The sequence below is a fragment of the Balearica regulorum genome, chromosome Z (genome assembly GCF_011004875.1).
Source record: "Balearica regulorum gibbericeps isolate bBalReg1 chromosome Z, bBalReg1.pri, whole genome shotgun sequence".
NCBI classification, from domain to species: domain Eukaryota; kingdom Metazoa; phylum Chordata; class Aves; order Gruiformes; family Gruidae; genus Balearica; species Balearica regulorum.
This window is the reverse complement of record NC_046220.1, coordinates 2,066,719-2,082,813: the sequence shown is the minus strand read 5'-3', so window position 1 is coordinate 2,082,813 and position 16,095 is coordinate 2,066,719. Positions and strand designations below refer to the sequence as shown.

Below are 16,095 nucleotides of genomic sequence, written 5' to 3'. Positions count from 1 at the left end.
CTTCTGAATACCAATGGTGACTTCACTACTTCATGCCAGGAGCCAACTGCATTAGCACATACTTACTTTGTGTGCCCATGTCAGTAACAGAAATACTAAAAGAAATGTGCCCCAAGGCTGGTGACCCCAGTCCTGTCCGACCCTTTAGACACAACCCACTGCTGTTTCTCCATTAGCTCCTCTTGCCCACCCCCATTTCTCATTTGACCTTTTTCAGAGGAACGAGCATTTTTCCAAGAAGCACAACAAAATATAGCTGAAATAAATAACCAAATGGAATTAAGATCCCGTTTTTACTTTTAGACTTATTTTTCTGAGTGTCCCTACCTAAGTAAGTCAGACCTGACTCAAAGAAGCGCTAATGTAAGTGTACAAGACAGAAAAAGGTGACACCCAAAACAGGTAGAGTGGGGTGAGATTTGGACAACGACTGAACATAGAACCCAAGTCCCCATAAACCTACAAGACAGCATCCCATACTGCTCTCCCAACTGACATTCATCATTTAAAGAATGTCTTTTTTTTTTTTTCGTTTAATGCTGACAAAGCCTTGATGCACAGTGATATTTTGATTTGTTTCTTCACAATACGGATCTTGGTCACCAAGGTGTTTTGCTTCTCAGCTCTCTCCTATGCTTCCTACAACCATCACAGACCTTGTGTTATTTCTGCCAGACATCAGTAGATGTATTTTGATTTAATACGTCAGCCAGGGGAATTAAGACTTGCATATCCACAGTACCCACTCTATGCTCATCAATTCTTGAACCAAACTAAATATAAAAAATAAGTAGATAGACATATATAAGTATATATATAAATAAAAAGCCAAATATAACAAACCATTCAACCTGAAATGTCAGGAAATTAAATTAATGAAAAGCTAATGACACATTCACAGCCCAGTCACTGAGGCTCTTAAATTGCCTTTTGCCCGTGCCAGAATACTGATGCAGCCTCAGAGACCCCCAGGTAGCTCAGCAGTTGTCCGTTCATCATTGTTATTATTATGGCACCTACCAGCTCTAGCCAGGGTCAGGTCCTCGCCGTACTCAGCACAATACAACAAAATGAAGTGGCAGCATATTGCAGAGCATATCTCAAAATGATGGACCTAAAATTATTTCAAATGGACAAAATTGGCTGATTTTGATGGAATTAGGACTCTACAGTGGGTACCATAATTTGAACAGTGTGTTTTAAAGGGCTCTCATTTTAACAAAGCTGCCTAAAAATACACACACACCGTGCGCGTGTGTGTGTGCGAACACACTTTTATCTGTACCTTTGTGCAAATTGTCAATACATACATCCAACATTTTAGCCAACAAAAACCATAATGAATAGTTTCTCATCCGCTCAAAGACAATGAACCTACCTTCCTTCTCGTAATTTAATTATATTTCATTCCCCCGTGCGCTTTGTATTTTTACAGCAGTATGAATGCTGTAAGCTGGAGATACCACTACCGATTCTCACAGTTTTGTCACGATTCCCATGATATTTGGCGGTTTTTTTTCCTTGGAGATATTATTTGACTAAAATTAAAACAAAAAAAGCCACACTTCTCGTTCATAAGGTGCTGAGGAAACCCTTGAAAATGCAAAGCCTAAGGTCTCAGGAATGTCAATGAGGAGGCAAACATGAGAAATCTTCCACAAATTTTTTTTTTTTTTTTAAATCTCAGGATACTGAATACCTAACTGACAATTTTGAAAGCTTAGATTTAACAATTCTACTCATGATTCTAAAGTGATTAGTTGTCATGTGTTTTTTACAATGACGGACACTGCTAGTTTTACATGTCGCCCAGCACCCTAGGACCACCCTTTCTGTCCCCTCTACACACAGCCGGGCACTGATGCTCTAACGAGATCTGCAGGGGATGGGCACAGCACTTTGGTAGGCACTGGGGCAGAATATATGTTTTCTCCTGTGAGGGTCTTTCATGCAGGCAATGACAAGGGAAAACATTCTTTTTAAAGCAAAATAATTGTAAACCCACAAAATTTGGCAGAAAAACTCAAAGGAGGCGTTGTACCAGAAACTTATTTTCTGTAAACTAAATATAAAATTGACTCCCATCAACTTGAAATTCTCACTTTCTGTTAAAATTTCATAAAATTATTATAAGCTAGGAGTTGGGAAAGTTCCACAATTTACCATCAACTACAGCAAGCTGCTTCTGAAAATAAATCCCCGACTACACTGTGCAAGGGATAACAGAAGTAAGAAGCTGAGACGTGTTCATGAATCATGGCTTGAGTTTTTAAAAATCAGTAATTAGCAGAACACAGTGACCCAACAACTATTTTTAGTGCTGTGTATTCAAAATGTAATTTACGTGGAGATGTTATTAGATGCACATTTAATTTCAAGCCACACTTACACAAAGTTTTAATCACTAAATATTAAGGTACATTTTAACATATGGTTTTATGATTAGCATTTGTAATTCAAGCTATAAACAATACAACTAATTACATTTATTAGTGGAACTTTACTTCCCACACATGTTCAATCACTTTCAATTATTCCCCTAGCAATCTATGACCCAGCAAGGTGCAAAAGTTGTGTGCCTACATTGCAATAACTGGGTAACAGTTTCTGTGCATTCAAGCATGGTACTACAGGCTCACTCTGTTTTCCTTAAAATCTTGCAATCACAGACATGCAAAAATGTAGATTAAAAAGCTGCAGTGACCAATGAAAATGTTAGATGTTGTGGCATGTATTTGAAAATTGCAGCCAAGTTTTACCGGTTTGTTTAATGAAGCACTTCCAAACCATAGCCTGATTTTTATGGTGAGACGAAATCTGGAATGAAGACCAGGTTTGGCCACCAAAGGTTTGAAAACAAAATTGCTCCTCCTCTTACATCAGTTTCACATGCGATGTTTATAGTGGCTCTCCTGTCACTTTGCGTTTACCACCAAAACGCCTGCCCACATCCCAGCACCGGACTTCAGAAACCTGCAAAGGGACGAGGCAGAGCAGAGCTGCTTTTCCCGTGCCAGCTCCTTTAGCAGCTGCAAACCAAGGGGCACCTGGACACATCCTGTCCCTGCAAGGCTGAGCAGACAGCAGCAGCTCTTCCCGCATCATGGTACGGATGAACACAAATGAGGCTTTGCTTAATATCAGGCTTCGCTGGGTTTCTCTGCTTAACGGCGGAGCGCCAGGTTTTCATCGAGAGCCTCGCGCCGTGCCGAAAGGATGAGCTGGGGATCTCTGAGATGATTGCAAGTGATCGGGACAGAGCTTGCAGCACTGAACATGCAAAGTGAATTTAAAAGATATTCAATGAAAACGCAAATGTTTTTGGACTTTTTTGCTCATTTTCTTTTTCCCTGCAGGCACAATAAAATGCAGAGGTCCCAGGCAGAAACCCTCACTCCAAATTAAAGCCACATGCTTCCCACTGCTCTCCTGCAAGAGGCACGGATGCAGAAGGAGCAGCTGTGCAACAGGTCTCCATAACTGCTGTAACCTACAATTTTACGAATCAGTTGACCCAAAATTCTTGCATGGCAAGTGTAGAGGTGGTACGGTTGCTATATGGTGTAGCTGCTCTATCACCCTCATCATCTCCCCCACACAAAGCAGGAAAGAAAGTGATCGAATATGTATTTGTCATAAGACAGTAATTGCCCATCAGCTGCTCAATTTCTTTTTTTTTTTTTTTTTGAGCTCTTTGCAATTACTAAGTGCCATATGGATATAAAGTTGAAGAGAAAGGAGATCATAACAAAATAAAATCTTACAGATTAATATTGTGATAAATTAGTTCAGGGTTTATTTCAATGCTATCTGCTTCAGTGTGTGCATTATTTAATTAAACTGTTTTCAGCGGAGCTCAGATATCAAACCACCTCTACCAAAACCAGGTGTTAATATCCTTTGATTTTTTTAAAAAACAATCGGGTACATTAAATATACTTCTCAGGTCTAGTTTTGCATGACAGATTTGTGATGTGCCAATGGTTATATATTATATTCTTCCTCTCAGGCATGCATCTCCTGCAGAGACAGCAGACTACAGAAGCTGACCCTTACTGAGACCATCTTGTCTCTCTGACAAAGCTCCTTTTTAACTTCTTACTTACTGGTTGCTTCCTGCGATGGATAAAAACTTTAGCTCAGCTTGTGATAATTTCACAGGCCCTGAGCACCCTGACCCTGGAAGCCCCAAGGTCAGAAGTCAAGTCTTGTTCTGAAACATCTGTATGCTTCATATTAAAGTAGAACAAAAGTGAAGGAATATCCACCAGTGTGACAAGAGAAACAGGCAAAATGGGAATGACACGTTGGTCATCTGTTACCCATGCCACCTCAAGCCACTGACTGAAATGTGATGGAAAAACTCTCCAAGCCTCCTTCGAATAAGCACTTTGTTTAGGAAATACTGAGAAAGGTGTCCAATGGATTTTTATTCCCACTGTGTGCTGGGCGTACGTATCTGTAGGTGTCCGGCGACTCAAGCAATGCAGCTTTACAAAACCTACAAAAATTGTGCTAACGCTTCACTTTGGACAGACGAGGCACACCAGAATAACCTGGGCTGACACACAGGGCAGCTGAAAATCACAGCTCAGGACAGAAGAGATGCTCCCTACCCATTGGTGCATCCAAGGAGCCACAGGCACATGCAACGCAACCCGCTTCTTGCCCAAAGTTGTGGTTATAGAAGGAATTATTTCATTTTCACTGATCTGGTCTCTTAAAAATTTACTTTTGAGACTATTTATTGACCTGGTAATAAAATACCTGCAGAAAATGATCAGCTGAACTGTTCTCAAGTCTCAAATCTGTACACGTCATACATATTTTAAAAATACTCTTCAAGAAGCACAAGGACAATCAAAATGGCCTTAACTTCTACAAATGAAAAGGATTACCAAAAATTTTAAGTTCTTAAAATAATACGAGCGGCCCTGCTCTGGATTCTTCTTGCTACTTAGAGCAGCAGCAGATTAAAACCAAAACACTCGTGCATGCTTTTTCTTAACTAAAAGACATTCATCTCACATTCAGGCAGGAACCACTTTTGCTAACTTTCAGTTAGACTAAACTAACGTGTTACGGACAAAAGTTGTACACACACATCTGCTGACTCCACATCGATAAAACCAACTGCAATGTCCTGCAATCTACGTTTCCACAATAAACAGGACTTTTTAAAATTTATTTTTAGTTTTATTCAATAAAGCACGTCCCGATTACACCAGCATTTCACTGTTAAGTGAGGAGACTATAGTTACACTGCAAGAGTGGTATACAAGTTCAACAGGCAACTTCGTATACCAGATGGGGTCAACAAACTTGTGTTTGGAGAAAAGAGTGAAAGACTGACAAACTGGATGTTCAGCAGTCCCAGCATCAGGGGTAGGGCAGCTTTACACTGAGCAGAGTCCTCCCCACCTTACATCCCTGCAGGATTTATCCAGAGACTACTAAATGGAAAAAAAAAAAAAAAAAAAAAAAAAGTCTTTCCAGCAACTTCTGTAGACCTTTGTGGAAAAAAATGCAAAATTGGGTAAACCCGCAAAATTTCCCTTCATGTTCAGTTCCTATCTATATACAAAAAGGTACATTTGTTAATGTCACTTTGCTTTAAAACTGTTCTTGTATGTTCTCAGTCTTGACCCTCTGTCTTTCTACCCCAGGGCAGAAAATCACAGAGTGTCCAGCACACAGCCTGGACCAGGAGGATGCGCTTTGTCTTCCCGCAGGGTTTCAGGCCCGTGCACACTTGGTACCTTATTGTCTAACTCAAAAAACAGAGAAAAATGCAATGACCTTCCAGCTGCAAAGAAATCCTCACAGATCTGTATCTGACCATTGGTTCAAAGTTGTTCCTAAATGGCTGCTTTCAAGAATTTAGAAAATCTGTGAAAGATTTCAGGAAAGAAGGCAATGGAGAAGTCACACTTACCAACTCCACAAAGGCAAGTCCACCATAACCGTGAGCAACAAAAAACACGTTCTCTGCAGCTGACTGGGAAATAAAATGGTCCCAAACATAAATTGCATGTTCTTCAGGAGATCCATTATCCTGCAGAAAGAAATTACGTTTGTGACAATTACCTTTTAAAAACCGGCAATTCTGTCTAAAAGCAACATGCTCCTATATGTTAAAATGTTTTGTTAAAACAAACCTCAAATGAGTATAATCTAGTGTCAAAAAAAGAACAGATTCATTTCTCTAAATAAAAGAAATTTAAGATTGCAATTTAAAGGCAGTAAAACTGTTGCTTTATTGTGGCTTATTTTAATAAATACAACAAAAATTATGCATCTGCAAGATTTTCTCTAAATACTATGATGGCAATTCAGCTAAACAGAGGCATTCAAAGAAATTATGAGCCACTGCTCTGATTTTCATTCTTTTGACAACTCTTTGTCAAATGTTTGTTCGCTGATGGTTTGTTTAAAGTAGTTAAGCCTTTGCCTGATAAAACAAATAAAAACAAGTAGGAACAATATAAATACAATTTCAGTCTTCACAATTTTTTTCATATTACAGGCCAACAGAAATCTGCCAAATATTAAAATTATGATATTTGCAACTACTCTTTTCAATGCTTCTTTTTTGCAACTTGCAGACTATGAGATATAGAGCACACAAAAGACCTCCTGACTGCTTACACATCAGCCATTACTGTGGGGTCTCTGGTAGTTAGGGGAGTGCTTTTTCTTACTATTGAACAAGAATTTGTGAACAGCAGTCAATGTAAGAGTCATTGAAGGCACCGGGGTGATTTACACTGATTTTAGCACGCTCTGCTCAAACTGGTGTTCTGCTCCCCCACCTCCACCTTAGAGGCTCTCGGAAAGCCCTGCACCTCTCTCTATTCCACTTATTTCTCAGGTTGTCCATGCCCTAACTACAAATCTGTCTAGATTCGGGTGACAAGAGTAAGATGCTCTGCTAGGTCCCCTGCCCCACCTCCAGCACAACACGGCAGGAGCTTTCCAGGCTCTCTTGTGCCAGAAAGAGCTGATCAGCCAAGGACGTGTCATTTCTTAAAATCTGCATCCCTTTTCCCTTCACTCTGCTCCACCAACAACTTCATACCCCAGGTGACCCAGATGCAGACCACAAAAGCCTCAGTTCCTTGGGGAAAATGAAGTACAAACCAGCAAAAGCCACTGGCAATCATAAGATGCTAATAACATAGTGTGAATTACTGTAACTTTACCAAGAACACTGAAGTGATTTTGGTCTTAGTCCCATTCTGAAACTCAGTTTTGGGAATTTAAGCTTTTACAAGTGTCTAAAGTCAACGGGGAGACAGACAACTAAATAACGTGGTGGATTCAGGCTTTTACTTCTATTCTCATGCCCGGTTTCCTAAATAAGAGTGAGATGGCTACAAATCTTTATGGATCTGGACCCAAAGCTTTTAAAACAATTATGTGCTTTTAGATTTTTTTTCTCTAAGGTAGGAGCGATTAAAACATATTTATCAAATTTGCCAAAAAGCACTGAAGACAGTCTTCTAATCCTGGACAGATTCTGCTCTTGATTGACTATGACAGAACATAGTTTTAACTAATTATGTATCAACTATTGTAAACCACCTCTGTGTGAGAAAGTGCTTATTTTCTTTCAACCCTGTTTTGAAATTTGATTGTAGAGATAGGTAAAGGAGGTAAAGAATCCTCCCTTTGTGTGGAAAGAAGGACGTTTTTAAAAAGAAATTTCATAAAGAAAATATGATTGACAGACCAGTTATTACGATAAAGCTGAAGGACAACTTGCACTGGAGTTTCCTACGGAAAAGTGATGTACTCTAATTATGATACATATGGAAAAGGCACATTAAAACACCAAGAGAGTTTTAAAAAGACTAGTTTACCTAAAAGATTTATTTTAGTTAAATATTCAGAAGATATTTATTTCTAAATAACAATGTCACCATTAATTCTCATAACAGCAATTTTTGTGCAGGTACCTAACCCTGGTTTAACGTTCTGACAAACGCAAGAGGCTGTTTCTGGTTAATATTGCATTTTCAGGTAATTTGTATTTGTCACTCTACACACTGCTGGGAAAAGCACACAATTTTAGGGTTTCTTCTGAAGGATTCGGAAACTCAGCCTGAAAAACCTTCCACCAATTAAAGCAAACCCAGTGGTCTAGTAAGCCAAATCATTAACTGCACAGCTTCACAGTCCAGTATGAAGACTCAACAGGGTTTCACGAAAACAAAAAAGAAATGAGCTAGAACGAGTTGGATAGACTGTAGCTACGGTTTCCTTTGTTACCGGTGAAACACCCCCCCCTCAAATGTCAGGATAAACTGTGTTGCTGTACACACTCTGCTAAACCCTAAAAAAGGTATGAAACGCACATATGTGCGAGAAGGAGTTCGGAGGAGTCGCGTACGTTTAGAAGAAAAACTCTTTCTTCAGAGCACCTGCTTATTTCTTCTCCTTGTAATGAGCCCGTACGTTGAACGATTCGGACGGAGAACAAGCCGGCGCTGTGTCCGTGCAAGACGCAGCAGCGTGGCCGGTCTCCTTCGGATTCCGAATTGCGCTGGGTGCATTAGGATTAACCTCCTCTGCCTGGCCTGGGTTAAATTCGAGGCTGGATGCTGCATTGTCAGTATAAAAGGTGACAGTTTCAGGCAGCTGTTGCTTTCCTTCTTATCACTGCAAGCTGAATACAGTGCACTTATACACCACCTTGTTAAGTTATTTGATAAAGCAGGGGCGTGTTGGTCATGCTTTACATAATTATCTATATGATCGTACAGAAAGGAATGGAGAAATCACGGTATCTACCTTTGAAGGCAGCTGAGGCTGAATGTATTCTCATTTGTGAAACAGACTGAGAGGGAAAGGTGCTGGGAAAGTTGAATTTCCAGCTGCTGGAAGCTGGTCATCTGTAACCGGTAATTCTACGTCTAAAGAAGCGGTCTGATTTTTTGCAGGTGTAGAAGTCACAGCTGTGGGTCTTCATCCCTCTGAGAATCTCCCCCCCCTCCAATATATACAATTAGGAAAAAAATAAAAAAAAATTAAGAACCACGTTATGTGATGCTTCTTAACCAATGCAAAGTAACCCGCCAGCAGACGCCGGGCTTGCTGCAGACCAGGCACCCCCCGACCGGACTCCTGCCGCCCCGTCCCGCGGTGCTGGGTGGGGAACGGCGCAGATGCTCTGAGCACAGGAGGTACAACCCTCGCCTGTGCCCCGTTATGCAAAACCTTACCCGCCTCCACTTCTAATGGAACACTACCAGTAAGATTTACCCTTTGGTTCACTAACAAATTAAGGGACGTCTGTGTCTTTTTCCTGTTAACGATTGTATTTGAGTTCTTTGCACCGATAAAAACAGAGCGAATATACCTCATTTGCCACCAGTGAGTACCAACGCTGCGGAGACTATCAGATATTGAACCCCTGTCATACTTGCACGCAGCAAATCCCACTGAAGATTGGAGATAAAGGTGGTTAAAATCATTTAACACAAGTATTGCCGAGGTATTTCAGATTGCTGATGTTATATTTATTTCTCTTTCTGCACGCTACAGGAAGCACACATTTCCGGAACCTGCTATAAAAGAGGGATCCATAAAAGTAATATAGAATATAAGTAGCCAGGTACCAGGTTCTGGTTCAGCTAATGACAGGTGCACGGGGCTAATCAAAAAGATGCTCTTGCCACATGGACATACCCCTTTTGAATGAGAAATGATCATCAAGCGTTTGCGAATACATGAAATTTTATTTCACGTGGAAGAAATGAGTATTCACAAATACTGGTTTAAGAACAGATTCCCTTTTCTAGTGATAAAAGACCTTTTCTCCAGCCTTTTTAAACAGTCTTAACTGTGTATAAAAAAATGCCTCACTTTTTAAAACAAAATAGCGATTGCTCAAAAACCAATCGTAAATGGTTAATATGGAGCTTTTCATTTTAATATCAAAAGTTTAATCAAATAGTTTAATAGTACAGCCTATGAAAACAATATAACAATGATTAATAAATTCATGTTTCTCATATGTATGAAGCCATTTAAATATCCCAGGGCCAGAACCTCTCCTACATCTGCTTGAAGTAGCAGCTTGCGGTAGGGAAGAGGTTGCCAGTCGCCGATCTGCTCGGCCTCGGCTCGAGTCCTGGCATGGATTAGGGACATCCTGGGCTGCTCCAGCCTAGAACAGCTGGGCTTGGTTTTAGGGGGACCTTGCACCAAGAATGGCAGCCCATGACCACGTACGTTGTCTTGGGGTCTATGCAGTGCTAACGGAAACAGGCATGTATAAAATGCTGCTCCTCGTCACGTTTCAAAAAGAGGTTTTGATTTGAGAAAACTGGCTTGCAGATTTAAAATTCTCTCTGGAATACTTTTTAAGTCCCTGAAAACCCAAAATGATTGGTTCTGGGCCATCCATTGTGCAAAAAAGTGGAGGAAGAGACCACAGACTCCGGTCTGTCATTTTTTCGAATATTGCTAACGCTAAGAGTTGAAAGGTATATAACATTTTAATGGCTGGAGCCATTAGGAATACGCAGATAAGCAGTGTGCACACAGTGAATACAGTGTTACGTTCTGTTGCATTCAAAAAACAGGTTGAATTTACTAATGTAATATCACAGTCATTAATTGTTAAATACCAAGCTGAAGTGATGCAGCAACCGAAGCCTTATCAACTATGCCAGATTCTAACACCTAGACACTGCAAGGTCTGCAGTTATGATGGACTACCTGAGTTGATAACACATGGAATTATCTAAACAACATTTGCATATTTGTGTAATTATTTCCTAAGGTTAATTAGCTCCTGCAAAGCAGCTTGCCCTTTGAGACTGCTTACTGTGACAGGTTCACATATTTCCTGTTTCAATGCCAAATTTTACTTTTTTTTTTGTTTTTGTTTTGTTTTGTTCAAAAAGTAACCTGTTGCTGGAAAGTTACAGATGGGGTAAGAGCTGGAGGCCTTGAACTACTATAGACTTTGCCAGGGCAGAGCAGCTCAGATCGCTTCTTAAACTTCTAATTCATCAAAACTCAAAAAAATCAAATCAAGAAAATCAAATTAGTTTTAAGCTCCGGTGACAGCTCTCTCCTTTTACTTTGTTTTTTTAAATCAAGGAATTGGAATCACATTTTTTTTTGTGACAAGTGAAAAGTGAAATGCATACAAATAGGGAAATATGCCATGCAACTGAATAGCTTTTTAACAATTTACTTGAAGGTGGTTTCTATAATTACCGCTTATCACAGCAAAACAATTTCTCCTTCTAGCTCGATGAGCTACTGTAAACAAGTATGGTACATGTGTTAAATGCGGGAGAACAGAACCGCACGCTGGCTGGGAGGCAGAGGGATGGAGAAGGCTGAGGTCTCCTGTCTCCCATCCTTCCCTGGAGATGTCAGATGCTTCTGCACCAGCAGGACCTTTGTAGTCATGTACAGCTCATCCCACTGCCTTGGGGCAGGCAAACTTTTGCAATCCCCCCAACCCTTCCAAAAAATCATTAAATTAAATTTAATATATAATGTAAGTATGACAATATAAGAATATAACCTTGAAGTAGCAGTCTGCCACTGAAATAATCCAGGATGAAATAGTGTTTTTAGTTGTGACTGGCCAACAGTGGTATCTTCTGCACAATAGAAGATATATTTTTCTGTACAGAAAACTCTGCTCCATTAAAAGAAAATTACATGTTAGAAGGTCTGAAATGAACAGCAAAGGGATAGTTTGCTCCCTGCTGGTATGCAGTTCTTGATGGTCATAACCTGACTCAGGCCAGCATCACGTTTTGCAACACTCTTAGGTAATGGGCTCAGTAAAAATTAAATGGATGTTGCTGGAAACTTTGACTAGAAAGCAAGACTTTCAACGTCAAGTTAATATATGTATGCATGTATATGTGTGTACATGTATATAGAAACCAGAAGGCATGGGTGGTGAGTGCTGAAGACAAACAAATGGAGATGATTGTAATCCATGCTACTGCTGTGGCAGGATTTGTGAAGCTCTGGCCTAATTAGGTACCCACTAAGTGTGGAGGAACTCTGCCACTTGCGCAAAGACCAACGGAATTGAAAACAGCTCCTCATTCCCTTGAAGAACCCAACACCCGGAGGTGGGCCCCTGGGGTTTGCACCACTGGGGATACCCCGTCTTGCCCCTCGCAGCTCTCATGTCCTGCTCGTGTCCTCCCACCACCACACTCCCTTCTTCTCTGTGCTTGCCTTTATACTTCGCCCCTCTTTATACACTTTCCATCCTTTCACAACACTCAGATTAAAAAAAAAGGTCGTATCAAGGCTTTTCTGCCCCTTCTACTGCACCACCTCCTCACTGTGCACAGACCTTTCCCAACAGCTGCCCTCTCTTTTTCCTCCCCCCAACAGCACCCTTATGCGTACTGAACGATGCTCATCGCTTGCTGCATTTCCTTCATTCCGTTTGCAAATATTCGCCTTACATGAGACAAAAACCTGTTTCATTATGATGGAACATAATGAAACCATATGATGGTTTATTATCATCAGAGCAGCTCCAAAGCCTCAGTGCAAGACAAGGTCTAAGAGGCTTTGAAGGCAAGAAAGCTGGAGCAGAAGCCAACAAAAATAGCTGGCACGTGATTTTTTTCCCCCAAAGATAGCAGCTGTAGTATTACCACCAGGGAAGAGGAGGAAAGCAAGGAAAGGACGGAAACCAAAACCAGGAAAAAAAGTGGAAACAAAGATCTCCTACTTATATTTTTCTGCAGCCTAAGTACCCGAAGACAAGACTTTAAAGTGTCTAGTTCAGGCCATTTACCAAGATTTGATTTTTAATGGAAAAAATTGCAGTGTATTAGGAAGCATTCCATCTACCCCAAAAAAATCTTTTTTTACCATTTTAATCACAGCGTTTAGAGAACTCTTGCACAGATATTTCTGAAATGTTTCGTACTCCAGCCCGAGAGCCGATCCCAGGAGGCAGCAGGACATTTTACTAACAGCAGGAATTATACTTCTGCTGTCTTACTGAAACGGGTAACATTAGTCTGTATGCTATATATACATATATATATGGAGATTCACATACAGGAATATGGGTTGGCTGCTGCAGAACTCTCAAATAATTGGATTTTCAGGAAGGATGGCGATGGACTGCCTTTTACGATGGGGCGAGTCCCGCTGTATGAAACCAGATGAAAGGAGGCTGCAGAAGAGAGCCGACGAAGGTAACAAAGTCAAGATGGTCTCCGCACCAAAGCAGCTGGGACCGGGGGAGAAGACGCAGGAGCAGAAGTGATGGTGGAGGAAAATTTGTAACAAATCTTAAATCTGACAACATGCACCTGAAATTCAGTTTAGCAGGTCCTGCTAGGAGCACTAGGAAGCGAGAATGATGAAGACTATGCAGCGGGTCAAGGGAGTTATTTTAGCTGCTGTGTCCTGAATTGAGTCAAAAAGAGAAAAACAAGAGGGGAAGACATAAAATCATAGATGCTTTGGCCTTGAAAGTTTGAATGGAGGACACATTTCCTTCCTCCCTTCTTCTACGGGCTCTGTACAGATTTTATTTGCATACTTTGTTGCAGGAAAGCACCATCACCCCGGAGGATTTGATCAGCTGTGTAGGTGGCAGAGCGGGTTCATGCCCACCAAAGTCTGGTGTAGCTCTGCGGAGACACAGAGCATTGAATTCGCAAAGGTTCAACACTAAAATAATGCAAATGCATTACTGGTGAGTGATGTTATTTTATTCAACAACTGTGTTCACATGCACTCAGAAACAGTCACATTGTATTTTTCCTTACTTATGACCTTAGCAGGGATTACACCAAGAGCCTCTGGACGTAAAAACGCCAGCCTCTTCCACTCATCTTGCAGGAATAATTGGAGAAATAAAAAGACTATATTATCTTTTTAAGGGCACCTTCCGAGATCGGGGCCAGATGCGCGCTGTGGCAGTAGGTAGCAGCTGCCTTCGAGACAGAAGGAGAGACCAGCTATCAGAATAGCTAAGCCTGATTATTCGTGGACTTGCGGATATAAATAGCATAGCCAACATTATTTGCCACATGCCTTTGGAAAGCAATACGGTAAAGTGACTTAAGGTTGTATTTTTCATATGACGGATTTCAGTCTTATTCCCAGATCTATTTGGGATGATTCTGTGTAATTTCTTGTGCCTACTTTATTTGTGAAGTGGGCCAGTGATGGAAATGTTCCCGATATTGCTCATGAAGCCCTAGTAATAAAAGATGTTGTGTGTATACAGTCAGCAGCAGAATGGAAGACCAGAAGTGTGGTATACTGCAGTTAAATACACATCATATTAAGTTAGGGAGTAGTCCCACCTCCAAAACTCCCGACAGTTTATCAGGAAAGCAGGCAATCTCAACAGACCTGCTAAATGAGTAAGAATTACATGAAATGTGAAATATCTGGCATATTTAATAGCCAAATAAAAGATGTAAAACAAAAATGCATTTGGCAGACTGAGACAATATTTAAATTGTCACCATCAGTGCAAAGGGGATGAAGGGCTGGCTTGGGAGGAAGCGGCGATACCCACGCTTTGCTATGGCACAACTGCTGAGATTAGGTTTAAAATGACAAGTTTTAGCTAGTGCAAAACTGACACCATCTAGCCAGGTTTTTTACGTTTCGTATTTTGGCTCCTCCCTGGGGCTCCAGTTCTCCCCAGCTCCCACTGCAATTACCATCCAAGACGACTTCGGATCCTGTCCCACTTTCCCCACTTCAGACGTAAGCCGGGCTTTCCCTTGTGATGGCGGTCAGGAAATAAAATTCAGATCTATGCTATATATACGTGGGAACACAGGGAGCTCCGGTCCTCACCTCCCCTGGGGCAGCAGGGGGGAGTTACTTTTCCCCTTTATATCCAGCTTTATTGCACACAAGAGAAAACACGAAGCAACTCCAAGCCAGAAAAAGAGTTTTCCCAGCTAAGCCTTCAACTAATACAATTCCTGACCAATAACCTAGAACTACTTCTGAATCAAAAAAACCCAAAAAACACTCTCTCCTCCTGCTTCCAAACTGCTCCAGCCACCTCTGCTCCGTGAGGAACATGCTGACCCTGGAAATCAAACCCCTCTTTCCACCCTCTCGGCACGGGACCTGCCTCCAAGCCCTGATTTATAGCATTTCAGAAGACAAACGATGGCCTTAAACCGCGGCGTGGTCGTCAGCACCCACAGCCGCTCTTCACAGAGGTGCCAGCGGTCTCAGCTGCATTAATGCATCGCTGACCTAATACTGTATTTCAGTTTTGGCAAATGTAGGTCTTCGCAGGAGGCCTTCAGACCGTCGTCGTGTCAGGACCTCGCAGACGTTACAAGAATATATGAGCGTTTTTTTCAAAAAGCTTGCGTTACAGGTGAAATTTCTTAGATTTGCCTTTGAACTCAATGCCGAGCGCATTGAGTTTGGCTGCAGATCTGTGCGAACACAAAGCAAACAGCAAACGCTACCTGCCTTGCTCTATCTGCGATGACTCCGTGCAGCGAAGACTTGGCCCTTTTGCACGGTGAATATTTTCTGCTGCGAGGTCACTGTGTTCAAATGCCGTCCCTATTTCTTCAGCTTTTTATTAGGAAATTCAAGGCACTTTGTAACTTGAAGGGGTTTGCTGTTTATAAAGTAAAACCCAGATCTCAGGCCAAATTAATGAAGTCTCAAATGTTATTATAGCATCACCTCCCTCGTTAAAGTATCTGCTTGTCAGGCAGGGTAAGACAACTTTGTCAGGCTGTTGTTTCAGTCTGGATTTTCCTGTTATTACTTCAGCCGGAGTCTGGCATGTCCTGTCATCACCACCCAACCATCTTCTGGTAAAGTGCAGGAAAGGAGACCGAAAAAAAGAAAAATTCAGATAAAATCAGTTTCTCAGTGGCTCTTAATTATCATCTCCAGCAAAAGCTTGGGGGTTGGCATTTTAAATGACTGGTTGGTTCTTTTCTCTTTAGGTGGTCATTTGCCCCTTATTGAGCTGGAGAATAAATAGTTAAAAGCCTTCCTTCAAAACAGATCTTGCCCCTGAATATCTGCAGTATCCTTTTTTTTTTAATATTGTTTTCAAATTCATAGACATGGTGGGAG

The 16,095-nt window shown here is 41.2% G+C and overlaps 1 protein-coding gene across 4 annotated transcripts in view; it reads right to left on the bottom strand.

The window, feature by feature from the left end:
- ARB2A (ARB2 cotranscriptional regulator A) overlaps positions 1 to 16,095 on the bottom strand; it is a 264,926-nt gene that overhangs the window by 105,592 nt on the left and 143,239 nt on the right. For 3 of the 4 annotated variants that reach the window (XM_075739805.1, XM_075739806.1, XM_075739809.1), the window contains one exon: positions 5,936 to 6,055. The exons of the other annotated variant lie outside the window; for it this stretch is intronic. In XM_075739805.1, coding sequence (XP_075595920.1) covers positions 5,936 to 6,055 — 120 coding nt within the window. The remainder of the gene's footprint in view (positions 1 to 5,935; positions 6,056 to 16,095) is intronic. 4 annotated transcript variants of the gene reach the window in all.